Source organism: Staurois parvus, unplaced genomic scaffold (genome assembly GCF_062004578.1).
Source record: "Staurois parvus isolate SC_StPar_1 unplaced genomic scaffold, SC_StPar_1.0 ptg002770l, whole genome shotgun sequence".
In the NCBI taxonomy this organism is placed as follows: Eukaryota; Metazoa; Chordata; class Amphibia; order Anura; family Ranidae; genus Staurois; species Staurois parvus.
The window spans coordinates 69,828-83,503 of record NW_028320566.1 but is presented as its reverse complement, the minus strand read 5'-3'; the positions used below and the strand labels follow the sequence as shown (position 1 = coordinate 83,503).

General features: G+C 45.5%; 1 protein-coding gene across 5 annotated transcripts in view; it reads left to right on the top strand.

Annotated features, from left to right (window-relative positions):
• The window catches only part of LOC149429152 (asparaginyl-tRNA synthetase-like), a 111,819-nt gene that overhangs the window by 36,314 nt on the left and 61,829 nt on the right, over positions 1–13,676 (top strand). For all 5 annotated transcript variants that reach the window (XM_089666671.1, XM_089666672.1, XM_089666669.1 and 2 more), the window contains exons 7-8: positions 5,252–5,352; positions 12,593–12,725. In XM_089666671.1, coding sequence (XP_089522797.1) covers positions 5,252–5,352; positions 12,593–12,725 — 234 coding nt within the window. The remainder of the gene's footprint in view (positions 1–5,251; positions 5,353–12,592; positions 12,726–13,676) is intronic.

Here is a 13,676-nt window from a genome sequence, read left to right as displayed (position 1 = left end):
TGTCTGCAGTCTCTGACCACCTCCTGTAGTGTGTCTGCAGTCTCTGACCACCTCCTGTAGTGTGTCTGCAGTCTCTGACCACCTCCTGTAGTGTGTCTGCAGTCTCTGACCACCTCCTGTAGTATGTCTGCAGTCTCTGACCACCTCCTGTAGTATGTCTGCAGTCTCTGACCATCTCCTGTAGTGTGTCTGCAGTCTCTGACCATCTCCTGTAGTGTGTCTGCAGTCTCTGACCATCTCCTGTAATGTGTCTGCAGTCTCTGACCATCTCCTGTATCGTGTCTGCAGTCTGACCATCTCCTGTAGTGTGTCTGCAGTCTCTGACTATCTCCTGTAGTGTGTCTGCAGTCTCTGACCATCGCCTTACTGCACACACCCAGCACAGTGACTGAGCTGTCAAAAACAGCTCTTAATCTCTACTAATGATTAGAAACAATTATGTGACCACTATGATAGCCAATTGGCTAGTATTTCTAGTAGAGATCAATGCTTTTACCCTAATCAATGTTCCCACTACAGACAGCTGAAGTCTGAGGGCTGCACATCGTATACCAAAGGGCCGCAGGTAGTGCACCAGGGGTTTAGGGGATAGAAGAGAGAGTGTGGCTGATTAGGGTTAACTAAAGCTGGTCATTCACTAGTAGAAGTTTGTTTAATTTGTTGTGTTTTCAGAAAGTTCATTCAACTTTCTAATCATTTCTAAGAAGGCTTGATCCCAGGCCACGCACTATGTGTCCATTGGCACACACACCGTACATCTCAGCCTCTCTCCCTCATCTCTGGATTTGGTTGACAGCAGCAGTGATCACATAAAAAAATCCGACAGGATGCTTATACTGAAGTCGATCAATGGATCAACTTCAGTACATCTAGCCTGCCCTTAGAAGGATGGAATCTTGGCCGGTCCCTGCTAAAAATCCGACAGGCTGCTTGTACTGAAGTCGATCAATGGATCAACTTCAGTACATCTAGCCTGACCTTAGATGGATGGAATCTTGGGCAGTCCTTGCTAAACCAGCCCAGATTCGATCCATCTATAGCCGGCTTTAGTTCTTTCTTGTGATTACACCCTATCACCCCTAGGAAGAATGAGTGTGTTAGCTGCAGCTATGGATGCCATTAGAAATCATGGGTCCCTGTACAACCTACATGACAAGTTTCCTCCCCCTAGTGTCACCTCATAAAGTTTAACCCCCCCAAGGATCTCCATTAGAGATGAGCGAATTATTCAAAAATTCGATTCGGCTGATTCGCCGAATTTGAGGAAGAAATTCGATTCGTATGCGAATTAATTCGCTACGAATTTAACTTATTAAAAGGGTTTCTAGGCTTCAGAGAGCCTTTAAATTAGTGCAGAACACTGTACCTTTAATTTAAATGCCCTTGGAGATGAGGAAGGAGAAGGATGAGAAGAAGGAGAAGGAGAAGGATGAGAAGACGGAGAAGGATGAGAAGACGGAGAAGGATGAGAAGACGGAGAAGGATGAGAAGACGGAGAAGGATGAGAAGACGGAGAAGGATGAGAAAGAAGAAGGAGAAGGATGAGAAGAAGGAGAAGGAGAAGGATGAGAAGAAGGAGAAGGATGAGAAGAAGAAGGAGAAGGATGAGGAGAAGGAGAAGAAGAAGGAGAAGGAGAAGGATGAGAAGAAGGAGAAGGAGAAGGATGAGAAGAAGGAGAAGGATGAGGAGAAGGATGAGAAGAAGGAGAAGGATGAGAAGAAGGAGAAGGATGAGAAGAAGGAGAAGGATGAGAAGAAGGATGAGAAGGAGAAGGATGAGAAGAAGGATGAGAAGGAGAAGGATAAGGATGAGAAGAAGGAGAAGGATGAGAAGAAGGAGAAGGAGAAGGATGAGAAGAAGGAGAAGGATGAGAAGAAGGAGAAGGATGAGAAGGAGAAGGATGAGAAGAAGGAGAAGGATGAGAAGAGGATGAGAAGAAGGAGAAGGATGAGAAGAAGGAGAAGGATGAGAAGAAGGAGAAGGAAAGAAATAGATACAATGTTTCAACCGCTGTATGGAGGGAATGTCACAGAACTGTCAGAAATAGCGGAGCTCTGCAGATACACTTTTTGCCGGCTTGGAATTCTTCTTATTTTCATCCTACTTCTTCTTCTTCTTCATCCTCATCCTCTTCTTCTGAGGATGAGGATGAAGAAGAAGAAGAAGTAGGATGAAAATAAGAAGAATTCCAAGCCGGCAAAAAGTGTATCTGCAGAGCTCCTCTATTCTGCAGATACACTTAGAGGAGCTCTGCAGATACACTTTTTGCCGGCTTGGAATTCTTCTTATTTTCATCCTACTTCTTCTTCATCCTCATCCTCAGAAGAAGAAGAAGAGGATGAAGATGAAGAGGAAGAAGAAGAAGAAGTAGGATGAAAATAAGAAGAATTCCAAGCCGGCAAAAAGTGTATCTGCAGAGCTCCTCTATTCTGCAGATACACTTAGAGGAGCTCTGCAGATACACTTTTTGCCGGCTTGGAATTCTTCTTATTTTCATCCTACTTCTTCTTCTTCTTCTTCCTCTTCTTCATCCTCATCCTCTTCTTCTTCTTCTGAGGATGAGGATGAAGAAGAAGAAGAAGAAGTAGGATGAAAATAAGAAGAAGAAGTAGGATGAAAATAAGAATAATTCCAAACCGGCAAAAAGTGTATCTGCAGAGCTCCTCTATTTCTGACAGTTCTCGGACTTTCACATTTACAGCGGTTGAAACATTGTATCTGTTTCGGAATAAAAACATCTGTATCCTAAATGGAAACAAATAGATACAATGTTTCAACCGCTGTACATTTGAAGGAACTGTCAGAGAACTGTCAGAAATAGCGGAGCTCTCTGCAGGGACACTTTTGCCGGCTGATCGGGAAAAATCCGATTCGCGCACCCGAAGTAGGCTAATATTCGGATTCGACGCGAATCAAATTTTTCCTGAAATTCGAATCGAATTCCACTTCGCCTGGTTCGATTCGCTCATCTCTAATCTCCATATAAACTTGAAGTCCATGGTCTGGTGTCATCATAAACTTCAGGGGACTACTGCAAGCTGTCAAGCTGGGAGCTACACACAGTCCAGCGGTCCTCGACTGGAGTCAGCAACTGGACCCATCTCACCTGAAAAGAGAGGCTTACCTTTCGAACGTCCTGCAAATCCTGAAGAGTGCGCTGTCTTCTGCAGTTCTTGCTCCGTAATGCACCAGTGATTGTGTTGTGAGGGACAATTCCCAGCATATACCTTCCTCCCCTCCACTGACCATCAATTGCAGAAGGAAGCTGAGGGGAGGAAAGAAGGAGGAGAGTATACAGAGAAGAGATTTATGCAGGCCATACACGGGTCGAATTCCAAGTTCTCTAGAAAATCTGAAATTTTGTGCATTTTGTAATCCGATGGTGCCGCCATTGATTTTGAAATTCAACCAACCAAGCCATCAGTTTCACTTTGTGTTGCTACAGAAAACAATTTTGGTGGCCAAGAATTTTCTTTTCTTTCCAGGTCACAGCTCACGCTCATTTCTTTTTTCAATCAACTTTCTTGCCCGATTCTTCCATCATTGACTCGAAATTTGTTTGTTTTTCAAAAAATTTCCAAGGTGCCCAATCACTCAAATTCGATAGTCAAACAGAAGTCGGACGTTTCTGTGACACACGGTGCGAAATTCAAATGAAAAAGGCGACTACTCTGTCCTCCTCCTCCTAGACCTCTCCGCGGCCTTTGACACAGTCGACCACCCCCTCCTCCTTAATAAACTACTCTCCCTTGGCATCAGAGACACCGCTCTCTCCTGGTTCTCGTCCTATCTATCCCAACGCTCCTTCAGCGTTTCCTACAACGGTGCCACCTCCTCCTCACTCCCCCTCTCTGTTGGGGTCCCCCAGGGCTCTGTCCTTGGACCCCTTCTCTTCTCCATCTACACCTCCTCCCTTGGCAAACTCATACACTCCCACGGCTTTAATTACCACCTCTATGCCGATGATACTCAAATCTACCTATCCACCCCTCACCTCACCCCCACATTCTCCGCCCGCATCACTCACCTCCTAAACGACATCTCTGACTGGATGTCGCTCCATTTCCTCAAACTCAACCTCTCCAAAACCGAGCTTCTCATCTTCCCCCCAGCCCGCGCCCCCCCCCCCATCCTTTCCATCACTACCAACAACACCACCATCAATCCCGCCCAGCAAGCCAAGGTCCTTGGCGTCATTCTGGACTCAAACCTTTCCTTTCAACCTCATATCAAATCTCTCACAAACACATGCAGGCTCCACCTCCGCAATATCGCCAAGATACGCTCCTTCCTTACCCCAGACACCACTAAACTACTAGTACACTCCCTGATTATCTCACGCCTGGACTACTGCAACTCCCTCCTCACCGGCCTACCCCAGTGCAGGCTCTCCCCGCTTCAGACCATCCTGAACTCAGCGGCCAGACTCATCCACCTCACCAGCCGCTCCACCTCTGCCACCCCCCTCTGCCTCTCCCTCCACTGGCTCCCCATTGCCCAACGCATTAAATTTAAATTGCTCACCCTGACCTATAAGGCCATTCACAACACTGCCCCTAACTACCTCACCGACCTGATTCCCAGGTACCACCCTACCCGTACCCTTCGCTCTTCACAAGACCTCCTTCTATCTTGCTCCCTGGTCTCCTCCTCCCACGCACGACTGCAAGACTTCTCCAGGTCCTCCCCCATCCTCTGGAACTCACTACCCCAATCCATCAGACTGTCACCTTCCCTCCTCACCTTCAGGCGCTCCCTGAAAACCCACCTCTTCAGGGAAGCCTACCCCACCCTCACCTAACAGCCGCTGCCCTTCCCTCCTCCTACCACTCCATCCCCCACAGCCGTTTCCTCCTGTGCCTCTACCCCCTCCCTCCTAGATTGTAAGCTCGAAAGAGTAGGGCCCTCTAACCCCTCGTGTGCTGTTTGATGTTACTGTTCTGTTTCATGTATTGCCCCCCCCCCTCTATTGTACAGCGCTGAGCAAACCCTTTGGCGCTATATAAACTCGATAAATAAATAAATAAATAAATAAATAAATAAAAGAAAGGATTTTTGAAAGACAATTATTTCGGAATTCGACCCGGGTATGGCCGGCTTTAGACAGTCAGTACATTGGGCCCAGGCCCCACTGCTGACCCTGTAGGGCACAGACCCAGTGCAGGAGTACTGCCTGCACCCCTGTTGACAGCCCTGGCTGCAACATATGTAGTAACAAGACAGATCTTTAACAAATGTTGCTTGTTGCAGGTTGTGAATAAGGACCCTGCTTCAGGAGATGATGGTGGATTTTTCGGGGTTCCTGCGTTCCTCACTGTATCGGGCCAGCTACATCTGGAAGTTATGTCGGGGTAATGCTTCATGTGTGTTTTTTGTATGGTGCAATAATTCCAAAACCTTTAGGGAATGTCACTGAAGGCAATCCTTCCAGTTCAGATGGAATATAACACATTCTGGTTTCTGATTTCTTATCAAGAGTGCCACTGGAGGCATAGAATTGTGTGATTGGACAAGGTGGAAAGACAGGGAAGTACTGTCACCCTCTCCACCTTATCCAATCAAAGAACACTTTGCAGTCTGAATGGCGCCTGTGCCGAGTGGCTGACCTCCTGTGTTCAGGATGCAGCAGGGCTGCCCCAGACCCGGAAGCTTGTGGAGATCACTGGAGTAGCAGTGTCTGCTTCATGGATTTCCAGCTTCTAGAGCAGGGGTGTCAAACTGGCGGCCCTCCAGCTGTTGCGAAACTACAATTCCCATAATGCCTCTGCCTTTGGGAGTCATGCTTGTTACTATCAATCTTGCAGTGCCTCCTAGGACTTGTAGTTTGGCAACAGCTGCAGGGCCGCCAGTTTGATACCCGTGTTCTAGAGGGATTCCACAGATATGGTGTATACATGGTTATATTGTCCAAGCTGGAACAATGTAATTATATAAAGTATCCATACCTGGAATTCATCTTTAAATTTGTGTCTCCCATGGCATCACAATCCCATGTATACATCTTTTAAGTTTGGTTTTATTATTATTATTATTATTATTATTATACAGGATTTATATTGTGCCAACAGTTTGCACAGCGCTATACAAAATGAAGGGAGACATTACAGTTACAATACAATTTGGTACAAGAGGAAACAGAGGGCTCTGCTTATTAGAGTTTACAATCTAGTGTTCAGTATAACAGGACACCAGAGGTTGTAATCCATCAACATAAACATTTACTTGTAAAAAAAATTTTTATTTTTGCAATGTGACGGAAGTCACTTTGGGTGGGGGGCCCATGGAACACAGCTCACTTTGGAGAGGTGGGGAGACCCCTGTCTCAGCTCCCCATATCCCTCTTATGTGTAAGTCACCCTGTGCCTGAACAGGGTGATTTGGCCTAATATTGGAGTGGGGGGTTGTGGATTGTTTAATGTCATGTGGTTGCATCCCATTGTTCTATTGTGTGTCTTACTTGGGAGCAAACTATTATGGGATGTATGTGTCTATGTGTATTGGCTTGGTGGGGGGTGTCTGCAGCAGCCTCCCTCCTGATGGGACTGTCTGTTGGTGTGTCTCTTGTTACTAAAGGTAGATTGCCTCGCCCTGTGTCATTATGCAGGGAGGGGGGGTTGTTCCCTTGAATGTATATATCTTGTATCTGTGTTAAAATAAAGTAGTCTATTTCCTTGTTTTACTTCAAGGCTGGTGGTGTCTAGTCTCATATGGTCAGCTGTGGTGTCTGGTGTCGGTGTTCGGACGGGGAAGCAGTATCCTAACGGAAGTACCCAAGTGCAGTCGGGGTCTGGTTCCGTTACATTGGTGGCAAGCGGTGGGATTGTGCTTCCTGGCTGTGAACACATCCAAACCACCACCGGATTCTAGATCAGGAAAGTAGACATCGGTCACCCCAGTGGAGATATGGACCTGGCATCAGAGTTCCCGGGGCTGCTGCGGATCGTTCTTGCAACATACCCCAGGACTGTGTCTGCGGATTAGTGCCTGGAGCTGAGGCAGCAGATTCGGGTAGTGCTTTGGAGTGGAGCCCTCCAGGTTGCTAGTGTGTACAAGGGCAAGTGCTATCCAACCCCAGGTGAACCGGCCAGGGACCATCGGAGGTTACGGATGCCATTCCTGGGAGAGCGACCCCAGGAGCAATGGGTGACTGAGTTGGACTGGCTGGTCCAGCAGGAGATAGAGCTGGACAACCGATATCGGGCTCTGCAATGATATGCAGAGCAGAAATATTTAGGGGTGACAACAGAATGCTCTCCGGAGGGATATGACTTTGGTGGCCCTGGATTGCTGTGGGAGAGCCTTACAGATCATTTTGTGTTTGTCGAAGTAGGAGAACCTACCCTTGAGGACTTGCAAGAAGACCGAGAGGCTATGTTCGGTCTCACGGGTCTCACAGCTTGAACCAGATCTGGAATACCTGCTGATGAAAGAACAGCATCTGGAAAGGGCATACAGGCAACTGCTAAAACATGTTCAGCAGCATGCCCAAGAATCGTCAGTGGAAATTCCAGAGACTGGGGATTTGATAGACTTCTCTGCTGCGGATAAACAACCAGGTGAGCCTCCAACAGAAGAGCTGGCAACAGGGCCAAACAATACTGAACTCTGCCCAGCACTGGTAACATCTTCTGAGTTCCACGGACAGGAGATGGTGAACCCCCTATCCCCAGACACCAGTTCCAGAGACTAGGGATTTGATTGACTTTTCTGCTGAGGAGGAATCAGCCAGTGCGCCTCCAGCAGAAGAACTGGTATCAGGGCATGGCATTGTTGACCTCTGCCCACAACAATCAGCACCGCAGGAGCTACAGGAAGAGGATGCAATCGGCACCTCACAACTGCAGCTTGAGCTGATGTCCGTGGATGGGACTTCGGTCTCCACTGACACAACTCCAGAAAAGGGTCTGGCATTGGTGCAGGAGGATGTCAGCCTTACTTTGCAAACACTGGGAGGTGTCAAAGTGGATGAGACTACAGTCACCACCTGGATACCCCAGGGATGTTGGGCAGTTGGCCCAGATCCACAACAGCATGATGGAATCGGCCCAGCCACCCTGTCTTCTCTTCAGCGGCTGAGAGGACTTCAGGGAGAAGGACCAGCCCATACTTCTCCCCAGCGGCGGGTATGTTCTACGAATGAGGCAGAGGTTGGCTGGGTGAGTAATGCTATGTTTGGGACAATTTGTTTGGGCAACTCTGTGGGTGCTGGCATTGGGGGACTGGAAGTACAGACTAACTTCAGAGTCCACTTCCTGCGTTACTCTCCTGCCAAAAGGGGAGATATGTGATGGGAGTCACTTTAAGTGGGGGGCCCATGGAACACAGCTCACTTTGGTGGGGAGACCCCTGTCTCAGCTCACCATATCCCTCTTATTTGTAAGTCACCTTGTGCCTGTTAGGGGTTCAGGGTGATTTGGCCTAATATTGGGGTGGGGGTTGTGGATTGTTTAATGCCATGTGGTTGCATCCCATTGTTCTATTGTGTGTCTTACTTGGGAGCAAACTATTATGGGATGTAGGTGTATTGGCTTGGTGGGGGGTGTCTGCAGCAGCCTCCCTCCTGATGGGACTGTCTGTTGGTGTGTCTCTTGTTACTAAAGGTAGATTGCCTCGCCCTGTGTCATTATGCAGGGAGGAGGGTTGTTCTCTTGAATGTATATATCTTGAATCTGTGTTAAACTAGTATATTTCCTGATTTTACTTTAAGACTGGTGTCATCTAGTCTTGTTTGGTCTGCTATGGTGTCCGGTGTCGGTGTTCGGACCAGGAAGCGGTATTCTAATGGAAGTACCCAAGCGCAGTCGGGGTCCGGTTCCGTTACATGCAATAATCAAATATAGAGCCATACAATGTTGTATTAAAAAAGAAATAAAAGATATGTATATGATACATTTACAGTTGTGCTGAAACATTTGCACCAGTGCCGAGATACGGTCATCTAGAGCCCAGGTGAATATGCCAAACTGTGCCCCTCCATGATGTGTGAGCATTATGTGTCAGCAAGAATTCCCCCTGCCCCTCAAAAAAAAAACAATAATTTCCATGCTTACCCCCAAATTCCCTCTCCTTCCAGTACAAATCCACCTCCCTGCGGATATTCCCCCTCCAAGCACCCATTTTTGTCCCACATCCCCCTCTCACCTAAAACACTCTCTCTCTCTCTCTCTCTCTCTCTCTCTCTCTCTCTCTCTCTCCTCTCCTCTCCTCTCCTCTCCTCTCCTCTCCTCTCCTCTCCTCTCCTCTCCTCTCCTTCAATAGGCCAATTAGTACTGTTCAATCACTTATTAAGAAATGGAAAATTTGGGGATCTCTTGGTACCAAGCCAAGGTCAGGTAGATCAAGAAAGATTGCAGCCACAACTGCCAGAAGAATTGTTCGGAATACAAAGAAAAACCCACAGGTAACCGTAAAAGACGGTGTGGTTGTTTCAAAGAGCACAATATGACAATATTTGAACAAAAATGAGCTGCATGGTCAGGTTGCTAGAAAGAAGCCTTTACCAATACCACATTTGGAGAGGGGTCAACAAGGCCTATAGCGATGAGAATACCACCCCCATTGTGACGCATGGTTATGGCTCACTGATGTTTTGAGGATGTGTGAGCTCTAAAGGCACGGGGAATCTTGGGAAAAATTGATGGCAAGTTGAATGCAGCATGTTATCAGAAAATACTGGCAGGCAATTTGCATTCTTCTGCGCAAAAGCTGCACACGGGACGCTCTTGGACTTTCCAGCACAACAGTGATCCTAAGCACACGGTCAAGTTTCCCCTCCGGTGGTTACAGCAGAAAAAGGAGAAGGTTCGGGAATGGGCATCACAGTCTCCTACCCTTAATATCATCGAGGCACTCTGGGGAGATCTCAAACGTTCTGTTCATGCAAGATGACCAAAGACTTTGCATGACCCGGAGGCATTTTGCCAAGACAAATTGGTAACTATACCACCTGCTAGTATTCAGGGCCTCATAGACAACTATTACAAAATACTGCGCATTGTCATTGATGCTAAAGGGGCAGTACACAGTATTAAGAACTAAGGGGATGTAGACTTTTGAACAGGGGCATTTCACTGATTTACTTGTTGCCATGTTTTGTTTTATGTGTATACAATGTTCAGCGAGCGCTAGATAAAAAGCAGCGATTGCATATGCCTTTAAGAAGATAAAGTAATAGTGCAGCTCTAAAGGTATAAATGAAATGAATAAATAGGTACGAGGGATCAATGGTATAAACATAGATATGGATAACTCCAAACTGTGCCCAATGACTAGGTATGCGTTAAAATAAAGACTATGAAAGATGTATAAAGAGTTCAAATAAATATGGTCAAAGTTCAGATAAACATCAAGGGTTATCGCCAGGTGACTCTGTTATTCCCAGTTAAATGTGATGCAATACTCCAGTAGTGTGCATGAAATAGGTAAAATGCGCACTCACCAGATGCGCATATGTATAGTGCATTGTATACAATAAATGGTGGTCTTTCAGGGCTCCCTTCTAGGGTGGTACTGGATACAGTGAATAAGGGGGAGAGAACAATGTTCTTGGACAACTTGCCAGCCAGCCTGCTAACAACCGAATTAACCTGTCTAACAGTATGCGTTTATAACGGGTTTAGTTAGCACACATTTGCAAATACATACGTAAGCCACAGGGCCACGACACGGCACCCTGATAATCTGTGGTCCTAACTCTACAATTTGTGAGTCCCCATAGTAGAGGCACATGCATTTAATGGATAGATCAAGGGCAGGTGAACCTGAGGGAGCCACCCCTCTTAAAGGCAAAGGAGTGCCCTGGACCCCAGCAAGTAGCACAATGGCAACCAGGGTCCTAGTGCACCCACGTACCAAAAACTCAAACATGCATAAAAGTGGCCACCCGCCCAAGTCTATAACTAAATTGTAGAGTTAGGACCACAGATTATCAGGGTGCCGTGTCGTGGCTCTGTGGCTTACGTACGTATCTGCAAATGTGTGCTAACTAAACCCGTTATAAACACATACTGTTAGACAGGTTAATTCGGTTGTTAGGCTGGCTGGCAAGTTGTCCAAGAACATTGTTCTCTCCCCCTTATTCACTATGTGATGCCTGTTTATGTGTCCTGGCTTCATAAGCCAGTTATAGACTTGGGCGGGTGGCCACTTTTATGCATGGTACTGGATACAGCTTAGGGTTAGATGGCCTTCCTCTGGGTTACAGGATGATGATGGCACACCCCTTTTGAGAACGTACCATAGTACGAAACGCGTCAAGGAGGAGCCTGCGCGCCGTGACATCACGCCGCCGGATTACGGAGGTACGGCGGCCATTTTAGAGTACCAGCTGGTCAGTTTATTCAGCAGCTTTATGCTGCATGCATTTGCTTTTACCCTGCCTTATATCTGTGCATGTGATCATTTTGGCATTTTATTCGTGTAATACCATTAAAACATTCCTTAATTACCACACTATGGGCATACCCCCCTTCTTTGCTCCGCATTCAGCACTTTAATCCCCCAGAATCTCCCTGGTGACCATCCCAGTGCCTGGAAGAGGTTGATTTATATATCTCCTAAAGGGAACCTTCGGCTTATCATCATCCTGTAACCCAGAGGAAGGCCATCTAACCCCAAGCTGTATCCAGTACCACCCTAGAAGGGATCCCTGACAGACCACGCGCTATATATATATATGCCAGACACGTCCATCGTATTGCCAGACAGAGAAGCGTCACTAGTATGAGGACAGAAGAAAAGCCGAGCCTGACAAGTGACAAGAGGCGATTATGAAAGTGGAGGAGAGGAAGCATATCGGCATTGATAGACCCTTCATCCCACCGAGAGATATACATTGAGCCATTTTTGCCAACCATGAGAGTGGGAGGAAACACGTGCTGGTGAGTGTACACCTGATAGGGGGAACACCATTTTCTTTTCTCAAGTGGTGGTTACTTTGAGAAGTGTGAAGAATCGTTTGGCGGATAAGGGTCGTTCTTTGGACTTTTCTTGGGACTATACACTTATCTTTATTCATTTTATATTTTTTTTTTGTTTACACATATATTTTCACGTATATATTTATGCACTACTGGATCACCTTTGAGTGCTCATTTATGTGTTATATTTGATATTTTTTTGAAGTAGCAGCATTTTGTTTTTATTCATTTTATTTATTTGTGGTTTATACAGTACATTGTTCACGCTTATCGCTCTGTTTTTCACTTTCACATAGGAGACGTTCAATATTAAGGTATAATCATGGCCCTCCCCTCATATCGTACAACGCAGCAACCTAAGAGGGGAAAAAACGGAATTGTTAAATATAACAAAAGTATTGCCTAAATTCAGTTAAATCCATTTCTCCATAGACATAACAGACCCTTTTAGATTGTAAGCTCTAATGAGCAGAGCCCTCTGATTCCTGTTGTATTCAATTGTATTGTAATTGTACTGTCTGCCCCTGTGTTGTAAAGCGCTGCGCAGACCGTTGGCGCGATATAAATCCTGTATAATAATATTATTGATAATAATAATTATTATTATAAAAAACTGAATTATGTTTTGTGTTTTACGATTAAGAATCCTCTTCTCATTTGTCTCCACGTCCAGCGCATTCACAAGAGTGTTCACCTTCGGGCCGACGTTTAGAGCTGAGAATTCGCAAGGCCGGCGACATTTGGCGGAGTTTTACATGGTAGAGGCTGAAATTTCCTTTACAGAGAGTCTGGAGGACATCATGCAGGTACCTTGCAAGTTGCTGCGTTTCACGTGAACCTGTAATTTTTCCAGTTGATCAGTATGCACCCAATTGATGCACAGAGGGTGCAGGCAGGGGGGAGGTTTACTAAGTGTACAGTGAAAATACAACGCAACTCCTCTGGTCTACTACAATTTTTGTTGTGTTTGCATTTGAACCGGTTTTTTTTTTAGGCTACATTCACATCTGCAATGTAGGCCGGTGCGAATTGTAGCGGCAGGAATCGGATTCCTGCTATGGCCAGCCGCCAGCTCCGTTTACTATTAACCACTTCCAGACCGGACACTTTTACCCCCTTCCTGACCAGGACAATTTTCAGCTTTCAGCGCTATCACACTTTGAATGACAATTGCACGGTCATGCAACACTGTACCCAAATGAATTTTTTACCATTTTTTTGAGACAGATAAAGCTTTATTTTGGTGGTATTTATTCACCGCTGGGATTTTTATTTTTTTTGCTATGTAAATGAAAAAGTCCAAAAATTTTGAAAAAAAGTGTTTGTTTTTTTTATAAAATTTTGCAAATAACCAATATTTCATCATAAATCTTGGCCAAAATTTATTCTGATATATCTTTTTAGTAAAAAAAAAAATCCAAATTAGTTTATAACCAAAAATTATAATTTTTAACCTTTTTTTTTTTTTTACATTTTTATTTTATTTTTTTTATATTATTATTTTTATTTTTTTTTTACATACTGTCACCCTAGCAGTACAGTGTCACCATGGTGACACCTGTACTACTTGTGGGGGGTGATGAAGATTTTTTTTTTTTTTTTTTACTTTGATTGCTTTTACACCCATATAGGATGTAAAAGCAATCATTTCTCTTTCTCTCTGTCTACATTCTTGCACTCATTGAGAAGTACTGAGTGAGCTGTGATTGGTCACAGCTTGTCACATGGTACAAGGCTGTTGTGAATAGCCTTGTACC